The 13,360-nt window shown below is 41.4% G+C and overlaps 1 protein-coding gene across 2 annotated transcripts in view; it reads right to left on the bottom strand.

The window, feature by feature from the left end:
• TNFSF8 (TNF superfamily member 8) overlaps positions 1–11,397 on the bottom strand; it is a 28,168-nt gene extending 16,771 nt beyond the window's left edge. The window contains exons 1-2 of one of the 2 annotated variants that reach the window (XM_064490456.1): positions 10,598–11,397; positions 1,047–1,089 (exon numbers count right to left, since the gene is read on the bottom strand). In XM_064490456.1, coding sequence (XP_064346526.1) covers positions 1,047–1,089; positions 10,598–10,792 — 238 coding nt within the window. In that variant the 5' untranslated portion in view covers positions 10,793–11,397. The remainder of the gene's footprint in view (positions 1–1,046; positions 1,090–10,597) is intronic. The other variant, XM_010997375.3, reaches the window with a different exon arrangement.
• Between the last annotated feature and the right edge of the window lie 1,963 nt (positions 11,398–13,360).

Below are 13,360 nucleotides of genomic sequence, written 5' to 3' on the forward strand. Positions count from 1 at the left end.
CTAAGTCTCTGGGTGACAGAGAGCAGAAGCATGGCTAAGGGTATCCTAAAGGAAACTCCAGGTGTGATTGCTGGATTGGTGTGAGGAGCTGTGTCCGGATACTTGTGTCCTTCCTCTGGTCCCAAGGATGCCCTGATGTCTCTTCCTAGGTGGCTATAATGATGTGCCCTTTCTCTTTTACTTTTTTTTTTTTCTGTCTGAGCTGTCTGGTACCCAGCTGTACTTGCTGTCTAGATTCTAAATGTTATAGGACAGAGATGGGGGTTAATGTTTTGGGGTTGAAAGAACACCGGATTAGAGATGAGGACATCTGGTTTCTAACTGAGGACATCTGGGTTCCAAATTTGACTCCATATGACCCTGAACAAGACATTTCACTTGGTCTTACTTTTCCTCTTCTGTGCAATAAAATCATTCATCAGAGAATCTCAAAGTTCTTCATTTTCCGTGTTCACCTAACTGCATATCACCGCTCTGGGGCTAGTAGAGACAATGCATTAATTAGTGACTTCAGTGATAGGAAATATGAGGAGTGAGGAGGACTGTTTCACAAGCTCTCGACTTCATTGTGCATTTTGGCTGTTATCAGTTATTTAATGATTACTATGTGCTGGTCACCATGCCAAACAATTTACAGAAGAGATCTGATAGACTTCTCCAGTACCTTCATGAGGTGGGTGTTACTAGTCCCATTTCACAGATGAGGAACTGAGTTTCTCAAATGGGGTGTAGAGCAAAGATTCATACCCACATTTGCCTGACTCCAGATTTTAAGCTCTTAACACAATGCTGCTTTGTGTTTCTGTCTGTGTCCGCATGACAGCCTATGCCAGAGGTAGGGTTTTCATTAGTGGGAGAGTTGAGGGTCGGTGGGAGAACTTGTGGGGACAAGAGTGCAGCTCAGAGACTGCTCAGGTGAATGGAGACGCATCAGCTTCCACCCACTCTTCTGTTGGACACTCAAGATGTTTCTGGTTGTAAATCAGCTATAATGTGATATGTATGGATAATTCCCTGCACAGTTACTTCTGATTTCGAGGACTTACCTCCTTTAAGGTGGAATTTGCCCGGTGGGTTGGGAATGGAGTCCTGAAAGAGAAGAAATAGAAAAACAAAAACAAAAACAAAAACCAGTGTGAGGATGTCATCAGATTGGAACAGCTAGTCTTCCCACTCCACCACCCCCATTTTGGTCGGCATCAAAGTATTGTACAATTTAGAATTTGTGTTACACCTGACTCTTAGATTTAAAAAAAATTTATTCACTGTCTTAGTTTACAGTAGGCTTTCTCATCCATTTGCTTTACAACCTGCTTATCAGGAACACAATTGGAGGATTACTGTCCACATTTCACAGGTGAGGAGCCAGGGCTAAGAGAGGTAATAAAGAGTTTATAGTAGCTCAAGGACCAGAATCTGCAACTCTTAACTTTCAGTCCAGTGCTTTTCTTTTCACCTCCATGTGTTATTTTTCCCCTGCCTTGGTCAACATAAGAGCAATCAAATATAGTGTATAAATATATGTGGTTTTTTTTTTCTATATTTGATTCATCAGACAGTGAAAGCATGTTGTAAGCATACCTGGGAAGGTACATTTCTGTCTCTCTTGTGGTTGGAAATTCTGAATTAATAGAATAATTACATACCAAGCATTGTGAAGACACCATAAATAATTAAATTGGGTCCCTGCCCTCATGATTTATTACAAGTTTATATTTGACTGTAATACCTAAATATGTATAATATATAATATAAATAAGCATAAATGTATATTATTTACTTCTATAGTCACATTATCTTTTATGTTATTTATTCTGTAATAAGCATAAATAGATACTTAAATATTTACACCGATAATAATAAGTTCTTCAGAGACTAACTTCCCCACCCCTAGTCTCACTCTCCCTTCTCCCCACCTCAGCCATGGAGACATCCCTCAGGTGTCCTGCCAATAAGGAATGAGTATCTTATTCATCTTTTGACCTGTCTAGGTTGAAGTGTCTTGTAGTGCATTAATAAAGACCTAGAGAGATGTGAGTGTTTCCATGGATGAAAGCAACTTCCCAGCCTCTACCGGAGCATGCAGTTAGCAGCTGCCCACATCGTATTCTCTTAGTGTTCTGTATGAACACCTAGGACCACCTGGAGTTCCCTTTTAGTCTCTCGTTGCTCTGAGTGCTTTGTCCTTTGCCTCCCGCTGCTGATCAATGGCTGTTTTCTTCAGCCCAAGTGAGTGGTAGTGGTTGGGGGTCTCCCGAGACAGAGCACTGATCTGGAGATGGTGGAAGTCAGTATAAATTTGGGGGCTTATGCTTATCAAGGGAAAGGAAGTGAACTTCGCTTGGAAAGTCCTTCCCTCTTTGCTCTAGTGTTCTATGATTTTGCTTTAGTTGAAAGCTCTTAACCTAATTAACTATGCTGAATATTTGTGGTCTCTCAGCTTACGCATGCAGTTTAAAGGAAAACCTGACGTCACAAAATTCCCCTCCAGGTTGCCTCTGTGAGACAACAAACAGCATTTCATGATTTAATAAACACCTAGTTTACTGCCAAGCAGGTCCATGGGTTAGTGTGATGTGTAAATGCATGAAGAAAAACATCGATGTTTAAACGCGGCACTGAGACTGTTGAATCTGTCAGATCCCCAGGAACATACCCAGGACAGTGAGAGAATGCTAGAACAGCAAAACCGATGGGTCGTCCCAGTAGCCACTGGCAGCTGGGAACTGCCAGAGAGTCATACATTTCAGCACATGTTAAACAAGCACCTGGTGTGTGCCAGGCATTATGTTAGTCATATGTGTGGATTTTATGGCTCAATCATTAAAGCATAGATTTAAAATACACAGATACATATAGAATTGCAAGTTATGGCAAGAGCTATGAGGGAAAAGAGGCAGAGTGTTTAGAGATATTACTTCTTGAACTTTAACATGTGTACCAATCACTTAGGGAGCTTGTTAAATTGCAAAGTCTGACTTAGCAGGTGTGGGTGGAGCCTGGGAGTCTGTTTCTGACAAGCTCCTAGGTGATGCTAGTGCTCCTGGCTCACAGAACACACTTTGAGTTGTGAGGTTTTAAGACATAGTATCTGGGAGGAGGATCTAATTTACATGGGGGTTGGAGTTGGGAGTGTCTGTCATTTGAGGACTTTCTGGTTTCCTAGCTTCAGACAGGAAGAAGTTAAAAACAAAGCATCTTGGTACAGGAAAGAATTCTGTTGCTTAACCCTTCACTCAAGGCCCATGGCATCCAAGTGTGATTATCCCTATCATGAAGAGCTCTTAGGACAAGGTCTCCATAGCTTCCCTTGGCTACACATGGTAGACAGAATCAAAGATTCAGGGCCAGACAGGAACCTAGACATCAACAACTTTAGTCCATCAAGCTAATTTTACAGACGGGGAGATTGAGACAAGCTCATGAGTCAGTGGCAGATCCTGGACTGAAATTCTCTAGTGCTCTTTCTACTGCGAAGGAGAAATGCTGTCTTCAGAAGCCAAGGATAGAAAAGCTCATTCTTCCCTATCTCTTCTCCCATTTAGCAGTCCTTGCATTTGGAGGTGGAGGAGTATAAAGAGATGATAACTTAAAATTTGCTGAGGACTGTTTATGCCCTAGGCACTATACTAAATGCTATCCATCATCTCCTCCTTGGCAAGGTACCTCTCAGTCCTAGAATTCTCTCCCAAATCTTGCCTGGGGATTTGGGTCCTGGCTGGGGTAATGTGAACCACCTTGCTTAGCAACTTGGCTTTGAGGTAAATAGCACATAGACTAGACACAGACACAAGCAAACGGACCCTCCCAGGTTGTCACTCTCAGCTTCTTTGAGTAGTTCAGGAAACTCCATCTCCATGATTAGCAACCAGCTACATTTCCTTAAGTGTATTTCTGTCTTTTTTTTTTTTTTTTTCAGACTCTGGGTGTCTGATGGGGATCCCCAACAATGTTTCTGTGTATTGGGAGAGGAATTGTCACGTTTAACCTGCTTATCCCCGGGTAAGATGACATGATCCCAATCATATTCTCTGCCTAGGACTCTGTTTTCCCACTTCCTTTAATCACTGTGATTATTGAGTTAATAATCCTTTCCTCCACTGGGTTGCTGTGGATATGGACATCATAATTGTATACATAAAGTGTTAGCAAGTACTTGAAAACATTGGCTATTTTGGTTACCCACTTGATCCTAATGAGGAGCTTAATTTGCCTCAATACCTTGAAAGGCTTACTTGTTTTCACAGAGCAATGCTGTACAGAGGAATCAGCTCCCAAATTTGCTTTGACAAAAAATGCCCTGTTTGATTGAAAATGGCCAAAAGGCAACTAATGTTTGGAATATGCCAGGCAGATTCTATATCTCCTTCCTTGCTGGCCTCACAGTTGGCCTTGTAAGGCGGGCCATGAGATCTTTGCCAGGAATCCCTCTCTTACTGTCAAGCTAACAGGATTAAGCACTTAATGAGGGTGCTTAATCCTCTGGGGCTAAATCTTATACTTTATATGCATTATCTTACTTCATCTTTACCTTAAGAGTTAATGATTGACTAATACTTAGAGAAGTGACTTAATGATTATAGAAGGTCCCACAGATGGTGAATAGCAGGGAAAGGATTCAAACTCCGATATGTTGACTTGGAAGGCAGTGCCCTTCAATGTCAAGCCATGTAGAGCAGGATGAACCCAGGGCAGAAAATTCTCCTGAAACTCCATGTGGAAGTGGATGGAGGTCATAGAAAATCTCCAGGAGGAAGACTATTTTCATTGGCAGCCTTCCTTTCAGTAGAGTTAGTGAAAGTGGTAATTAGAATAGGGTGGCTTAAAGCAGTGCTTCTCCCATAGGGAATCTTGCTAAAATGCCAAGTCTGATTCAGCAGGTCTGGGATGGGGTCTTAGGTTTTGCATTTCTAATGAGCCTCCAGATTACACCAGTGCTGATGGGCCAGGGACTACACTTTGAATAACAAGGGCTTAAAGACTACTCAACTGGCAATCAGAGTACTTGAGGTCTTCCTTCCCCAAGGAATGGAAACAGCTACTGGAGGCTGAGTATGGAGCTGGCCTCATGTATGAATTTAGGAAATCTTCCTAGTCTATTGTTAGGGGTGGCAGCCTATCCTCTCTTCCTCTGTCAGTGCTTCTTGCCACCTAGTCCTAAGTCCTGCTGCTCCTCTGTGCAGTCTGGACTGACCTCTGTTCTGTCCCTGCCATGCCTCTCCTCTCACCTGGGGTTGTCTTCTTCTGGGCTATACCTCTCCTCACTCTTTTGCCTCACCTGGAATGAATGCCGGCACCATCTCCACCTGTGCCACCATCTTTCCAATGGAGAGCTCTTCTCCATTAAAGAATAAATGCAGCTAATAAATGCAGCTAATAAATGTAGAAGGAATGATAGAATTAAGCAATGATTCTTCAACCCTCTGTGTATTAGCTGATTCAGACGAGGGTCATCAAAGAATGCCAAAGCCGCTCAGTGAAGGATATTCGTATGTCTTCAAAGTATCACCCCATAGATTAAATTTTAATAAGAAAGAAAAAAAGTGTTTTACCGAAGAGATAGTGGTCACCAACTTAATCAAGTGACCAAACATCATAGCCAGTAATGGGACAACCTGACATACTTCTAGAATGCTCCAATAAGAAGTATTTACCACTGTCTCTGTACTTTTCTTGCCAAAAGTGCTTCATCTGAATATATAATCATGAGTGAACACTAAGACAAATCCAAAAATGTGAACTATTCTACACCAGAACTGGCCTGGACCTTTAGAAAAAGTCAATGAAAAGCAAACAACAAAGAGCAGAGGAGATTGTTAGATCATTGCTTCTCAGACTTTCATGTGCTTATAGATCACCTGGAGACCTTTTTGAAAATACTGATTTTGATTCAGTAGGTTTAGAGTGGGGCCTGAGATTCTGCATTTCTAACAAGCTTCTAGGACCACCTTTTATTTAGTAACATTCTAGGTTAAAACTGAAAAAAACCAAATGTGATATGTGACCTGAGAGTAGATTCTGGGTCTACAAACAAAACAAGGCACAACAGCTATGGAAGATGTTTTTGAACAAGTGGGGGAAATTAAAATATAGGCTGTATATATTGCTGCATTATCATGAACACTCTTGGTGATGAGAATGGCCCTGCAGTAAGTAGGAGATGGATGCTAGAATACATGCAAGCCAATGGTCACGCTGTGTGCAACTCTCATGTGTACAGAAAGAACACAAATATGGCAAAATATTAATGCTTAATGAGTTTAGGTGAATTAAGTGAATGAGTGTTTACCATTCTATTTTTTTTTTAGGTTTGAAAATTTTCAAAATAAAACTTTGAGTATAAGACATGATTCTTCTGATTCTTGAAGGAGGCTCAGCTTACCTTCTAGCTCTTCTGCAAACCCCTCCCTCATCCCAAGCAGAAATTGTCTTCCTCTCCTCTGGTCTATGGCATTCTGTGCTATTCTACCTTGAACTCAAGTTCTTGAGTGTTTGGGCCTCATCTCTTCAATTTAGAGATGCTCAGAAAACAGAGGTCCTGCCTTATCCACATGGATCCTTCTGTCACAGTCCAGTTTAAGGTGTGCCCCTGAGAAGATTTTGAGTGGACTTTTTTGAATTGATAATTTTGAATATATTGGAGAGAGTAACTTGGGTAGAGGGGAAGTATCACAGGGCATTTCGATTCACTCCTGTACTTTATCTGGGTTGAAAGCAAACCACAAAACCATACCACTCCTATCACCAATCACTACCCCTAAACTCCACTCTTAATGGGGAGGTAGAGTGGTATTGTCCAGATAAATTTTTTGAAAAAAGGAATTTTCTTTGCTTATAAAGGGAAGGAAGGCAGCTACTTTCTCTTCTTTCTAGAAAGGGTCTCCTTGAAAATCTAATGAGCCCTTGTTCTAACCTTTTGGAATGTAAATGGATCTCTTCAGGGACTGGATAAGTCCAGTCACCTGGTTCTTTGTTATGTCTCTAGATTGAAGCTCTAAAGACCCTTGAACTGTAAACACTTCTGGTGTCAACCTTACAGCCTATCTCTTTATATAACCCTTTTCTCTGGAGGAGATATGAGAAATTTTATTGTTTTTCTTTTTGCTTAGCTGTAAATTGCATGAAATTTCATCCTGACATATATGCATGCTCTCTGTTGTGCTTACTCAGAAATCAATTTTCTTTCTTTCCATATTAAAGTGAAGACCTGTTGTTGGTAGGACTTTTACTTCCTCAAGAATAGTGTTTTGGTGCAGTCTCTTTGGAAGCTGATTGACATTATTTACTGAAGTGAAAAATATACATTCTATTCCCACCACTAGGACTTTATCCCACAGATATACTTGCATACCTGCACAACGGGCAAAACTTCTTGAGAGAAATATGTGTTCTTCACTAGGCACAAATGAAATATGAAGTACAATAAAATACTATGTGACTCTTCAAAAGAATGGGATGGACTTCCATGTATTGGCATGGAAGGATCCTCAAGATAAACTGTCAAGTCAATAAAGCAAGATGCAAATTTGTGAGTTTACTATAACGACGTGTGTACTGTATATTTGTAGATGCATCGATTTTTTCTTTAAAAGACATTTTTTTAAAGGACATCTGTTAATGGTCATCATCTCAGGGAAGAGGGATTAGTAGGTGGTGAGTATGAGAGATTTCTACTTTTTCTTTTCCCTTGTTTACTGTTTGCTTTTCTTAAACCATGTAAATATAAAATTTTAAATAAATATTATATTATAAATAAATATAATCTAAATAAAATACAGACATCATAGATACTTAAGACATCAGTAGGCAATAAGTTCCCATGAGAGTGGGGATTTTGTTGGCTTTGATCAAGGCTCTATACCCACTGTTTAGAACAATGTCCTGCACACAATAGATCCTCAAAAATTATTTGTAATTGAAATGTAAGTTCCTTCTTTGTCTCTCCCAAGGAATTTGAGTTTGGGGTTATTTGGTCTTCAGGCCAAATCTCAAGGCAAACTTTGTTGATTTTCCTACAGATCCTACACTTCTCTTTTCCATCACTTTGCTCACACCATGCCATTGGCCAGGAATGCTTTCTCCTCTGATTTCCCTTCACCTGTTTGAAATTGTACACATTTCTCAAGCCAAACTGAAATTACAATCTCCAGTGAAGTTTTTCTTAGTTTTTCTTAGCCCTGTGTGCCTACCTTCTATCACTTGTTATATTTTATTACTTAATCTTGTGTTTAAATTTTGTCTGTACATGTGCCTTTTTATTTAGAACTGAGACTTCTTAGGCCAACAGAACCCTTCTCATGGTTCTCACCCCTGCCCCCATCCACCCTCACAAATAGAGTGCAATGTGGCCATCACTGTATTCCATTTTTAATTATTAGGATGTGAATTTAAGTTCCTTGGGGATCTCACATTGATTTCTTTACCAGAAGTCCTATTAGAGTTTCTTCATTTCTCCAAATTTTACCTGTCCCAAAGCCAGCCTGCAGTCCCTCTTCCTACAGGAAGCCTTTCCTGATAACTCAAGTTCAAAGGGATAACTCTTTTTAGCTCTTAAAACAGTTAATAGCCGAACAAATGATTGGAAATAATATGTGTAAAATGCTTAAATTTTAATGTCGCAATGCCTTTAAGCAAGTAACTGATATTTCACAGTACACCCAACACTACAATCAGGTTGTGAAGTGAATCTTTTCATATCCCACCATGAGGCTAACTCTAGGAAATGGATGCCAAGAAGATAAAGCTCCCAAGAGAAGAGCAGGAAAAAAGTTTCTTAGGGCTTTTGTGGCTGTCTGTATTGTCAAAGGGAACAGTGTCCTCATTTAAGAGTCAGGCAGTCTTGATTCTACCACTTTCTCTGTACAATTTAGGTCAAGCATTGTCCCCTTTCTGTTCCTCATTTTCCACATTTACAAAAATGAGGCAGAAAGATCCACTCCAGTTTCTTCATGGAAAGAATCAATTTAACCAAAAGTGGGATTTGAGTAAGGTCCATTCTGGAGCTCTCTAGCTTTGTATATCACTGCCACACCCTATACCATCATCCATCTCTCTCCACTTTTCATCCTCCTTTCTTCCCTCTCTCCCTCTCTCCCTCTCTCCCTCTCTCCCTCTCTCTCTCTCTCTTTCTTTTCTTTCTTTCTTTCTTTCTTTCTTTCTTTCTTTCTTTCTTTCTTTCTTTCTTTCTTTCTTTCTTTCTTTCTTTCTTTTCTCTCATAGCAGTTCTAGCTGCAACCTTTAACAAAAGAACTTTTCAAAGGTCACTTTAATTTCTTTGCTGTTGCTATAAAATGATACACCTCTGGTTTACTTCAGATTAGAATTATGCAAATTATAGAATCTCTACAAAAAAAAAAAAGGGGCCCTCAAGAGTATTATTTGAAGTAAACATAGATGAACTCATTAAATGATGAGTTTCATAAATTCTCCAATCTAAATTAAATGCTGGCAATTCTGTTTTCTTTCAGCTTTATGGAGCTACGAGCCTGAAAGTTTCATTTAAATTTCAGAGCTTGATGACACCTGAGAAACAGATACCAAAACCCTTTAAAGCCTGGGTCTTTTCATTAATCAGTGAATTCAGGAGTATTCAACCTAAGACAACTGAAAGAAACCAGAACAAGTTCTGCAGGATTGTAATACCAAGAAAAATGGGATCTTTGAAGGAATAAACAGAAATGTACTTACTTTCGCAGGTAGGGGGTAAAGTTCTTAAACTATAAAAATTACTTCATTAAAAAAATTCATGAGCAATATATATTTTCAGTACAGTATTTTCTATAAAATATATATTGGTGGATTCTCTGTAAACACCAATTTCCTAAAATATGAGGAAGCTCCCTCCTTCATGTCTTCTGTTTTCACAACAAATCTTACCATTTACTTCAAAAAAACATAAATTTCCTAAGACAGTTTGACTCTACAGTATGTACCCATAATTGCTTGTAGTTTTAGAATTCTTAGCAGACTCAGAGAGAACAGGTGTGAAAAACATTTCTATGTTCTGCTTCTGTGCTCTATGTTTTTGTGACACCCTAAGCTCTTCAAAGCAGGGGCTTGGGAGGAAGCTTTCAGTTTGTCTTGTGAGCTTTAACACTGAAATGCCCAAGCTCTAAGGAGCCTGGTCTTCTTCCCTTACAGAGTTTGGCTTCTGAACCTTAACTCCTGGTTAAAAAAGCTCTTAGCATTGGATGAGGCCTCCAAAATCTCAGAAGCATTTGGGCTGAAAATATAGACCCCGGGAATCTGGTCTGAAGGCATTGAAGACATGATACCAACTTATGCAAGTGTGTCATCAAGTTTCCTTATTGCTTTCCTCCTTGATACAGGTCTCTGGCTCAGCAACATTTAAATCTTAATTTCTCAACGTTAATAGCTCCTTTCCCTTCTTTTGGCCCATATGAGTCTGGAAAGTTTGGAGATGATGGCTCAACAAATTTTTCTTTCAAAAAGCCGAATTATTTGCGAGGGTTAATTCCCATTTCTTTGCTCCCTTTCTCTACCTGGCATATGTCCATTTTTAGCGTATTCCCAAGTCTCTCTCGAGAAAGCGGAACATAAATCAGAAAGGAAAGGTGAGGAAGAGAAGTCCACTTACCGTCTTCTGAACTACCAGCACCATAATGGTTGCCACAGCGAAGACGAGACACAGAGCCAGCAAGGCTGTGGTGAAATAGAAATAACCACGGCCAGTGCTTCCCAAGTGGTTGGTGACCGAGCCGGCCGGCACGTGCATGGCTGCGCCTCGAGAAGGGGCCAGCGGGTTGAGTGCTTGCTGTAGCCCTGGGTCCATTTATATAGTCTTCCTCGCATCACACCTTATCTCTCTTCATCTGATTCGGTTCTGGGCCCATCTCTGTTCCAAGAAGGATTCTCCCCTGAATCCTGGATCATGTGACTTGGAAAAAAACCTTCACCAGCTGCCTCACGAAGAAACTCTTCTCTGGGGGCGTGAGGCGAAAGGCGGCAGCAAGGGTGGGGGAGAGGCTCATTTTTCATCGCCAGGGATTAATTTGAGTGAAGAGAAACTGTAGCTACAGAGAAGGTGGCTGATGTCAGAGGGCGAGTAGGAAAATGACGGTTTCCCTACTCTGGTGTGTGTGTGTGTCTGTGTGTGTGTGTGTGTGCGCGCACACAAAGTGACTTCTCTTTCAGTCAGACTTAGCCACAAAACGCCTTCCTGCTTGAGAAGCTGAACATTCTCTTAAGTGAGGCCTGTGGCTTAGAAATCCTGACCTGAAAATATCTCTTTGCTGGGCCTTGGGGGGACTGGATTCCTTGAACTATGTTAGAATCACTCGAAAGGGTTGATAATATTGGCTCCTGCTGAGAACTGGAAATGCTACCAGGTATCTGGGAAGGAAGGACCCACAAATGTGGAGTTTTATCCAGAGGGGGACAAGCTCATGGCAGTATGAAATTTGGGGACAGGTTCAAAGATACTGTGTGAAAGCAGGAATCTGGAAACACTGATATTTTGAACAAAAATTCCTGCAGAATATATTGGGACCTGTTAAATTTGCAGATAAACTTGTGTCTGCCATAAAACTCAGAAAAAGGGGAAGGAATTGGCAGTGAGGGTGGGGGTAGGGAAGTAGTATGGTACAGAATGTGTGGGGGGTGTTCTGTGTGGTGTGTGCGTGTGCTGCCTGTGGGTGGTGGGTGTGTGGTATGCCTTCACCACGCGTGGTGCATGTTGTGTGTGTGTGTGTGCACGCGACTACTACAGTTGAACCTCTCCTATCTCAGGCATAGTGCTAGGACATGTATACAATGCCTCACTTCACCCTCACCTTTGCCCTCTGAGGCAGGTAATATTTATTTTTTTTAGATAGGAAAATTGAGGATCAGAGAAGATGAAAACTGTCTCAATCAAAGTCACACATTTGATCAATGAGATAACTTGGGTGCTTAGCTGTACCTGGCTGGACCCCAAGCCCACGCTAACTCATTCAACTGTCATTGCACTTGATGGCTGAAAACCTGAGTTCCTGTCTCAGCCCTACTCCTAGTGGTCTTGTGCTCTAGTATAAATCCTTATGCTGCCCCTCTCTTAGGTCCTTGTACAAATCCTTGTGCTCCTCTCTTTTCCCCACTGGCATTGACAGCCACTGTGAAGATCAAATGAGACAGTGATGTGAGAGAACTTCATGAATGGGAATAGACTTGGCAGGTGGTGTTGGACCATTCTAGTCAAACATTCCAAATAGTCTGGAATTTAGGTAGAATAGATGGATTCTCTATGGGGCAGAGCTGGTCACATCTATGGTTGTTAATGATATTCACTTCAAAATACCATTTAAAAATTGTGTCACTACATAACCAGTGCCTCCAGATGTAGCTCTTTGAAAACTTTACTTGGTAGTACCCAATTCTTTGTAGCACCCCTCCCCTTTCTGCTCACTTTTTGGCTGCCATATATCTCTGAGAGCCAGCAGAAATCCCAGATCCTCCCAGGGAAGTGTCCTGTGTCCAAAACCAAGCTTGGATAATTACCACTACCACCCTTGCAGAGCTCCCAAGCTGCTGAGCATCACCTGAGTTGGGTCATTCTAGGAATTGGTCTGGATATTCCTTTCCAGTGAATCTGTAAAATCATAGATTTCTGGAGATCAAAGAGCCATCAAAAGGTAAGTTGTTTTCTTGGGCTAAATAGAGTGGTATGAAGTGTACCCATTTTATAGTCAAGGAAGCTGAAGCCCCCTTGATCCCAAGTTGGGCTTAGTTGTAGAAGAAGTGGGGGCACACATTTATTTGATCTGTTACTGAGGTGGGAATTAAGCAAGCCAGCATTTTGGGGGGTATGCACTTGGCTGATCTGGGAAGAAGACTGTGTCCTGTGATGGGCATGGGCAGTGAGTGGGTAGCAGGGGGCTCTATAATCTGCCCAGAGCTGCTGAGAACAAGCTGTTTCCTCGGCCTCTCTCTGTAGTCTCTTTGATGAAAGTGGAAAACTTCTGATTGTTGAATGGAAGCTGTGGGTGTTGAAAAATAAAAAGGCTTTGCTTGAAGTGCAAGTCTTCCTGAAGGCCCATGGGGCTCAGAAGGGCAGTGGAAAAAAATGTTTGTCTTACAGTTACACGTTTTGCATAAAGTACAGTGTCCTAGGAGGGAAGGCTGACAAGGGGGAAAATCACCCTTTGTTTTTGCTCAGAACCTTCTGAGCAGTTGAGACTTTCAGATCAGTTTGCTTCCCTGGCTACTTGTGGGCCCAGTGTCACTCCTCTCCCTGTGGTACCCCTCCACTCATGAGCCATCAGTGTTCCCTAATTCTCACCCTCACTGATCTAAACTCCTCTGCTGTCAGCTGTGTCAGAAGCCAGCCCGGCCCACCTCGTGGTCCCATCCTTTGTGCTAACTG

The sequence above is a fragment of the Camelus dromedarius genome, chromosome 10, assembly GCF_036321535.1.
Source record: "Camelus dromedarius isolate mCamDro1 chromosome 10, mCamDro1.pat, whole genome shotgun sequence".
NCBI classification, from domain to species: domain Eukaryota; kingdom Metazoa; phylum Chordata; class Mammalia; order Artiodactyla; family Camelidae; genus Camelus; species Camelus dromedarius.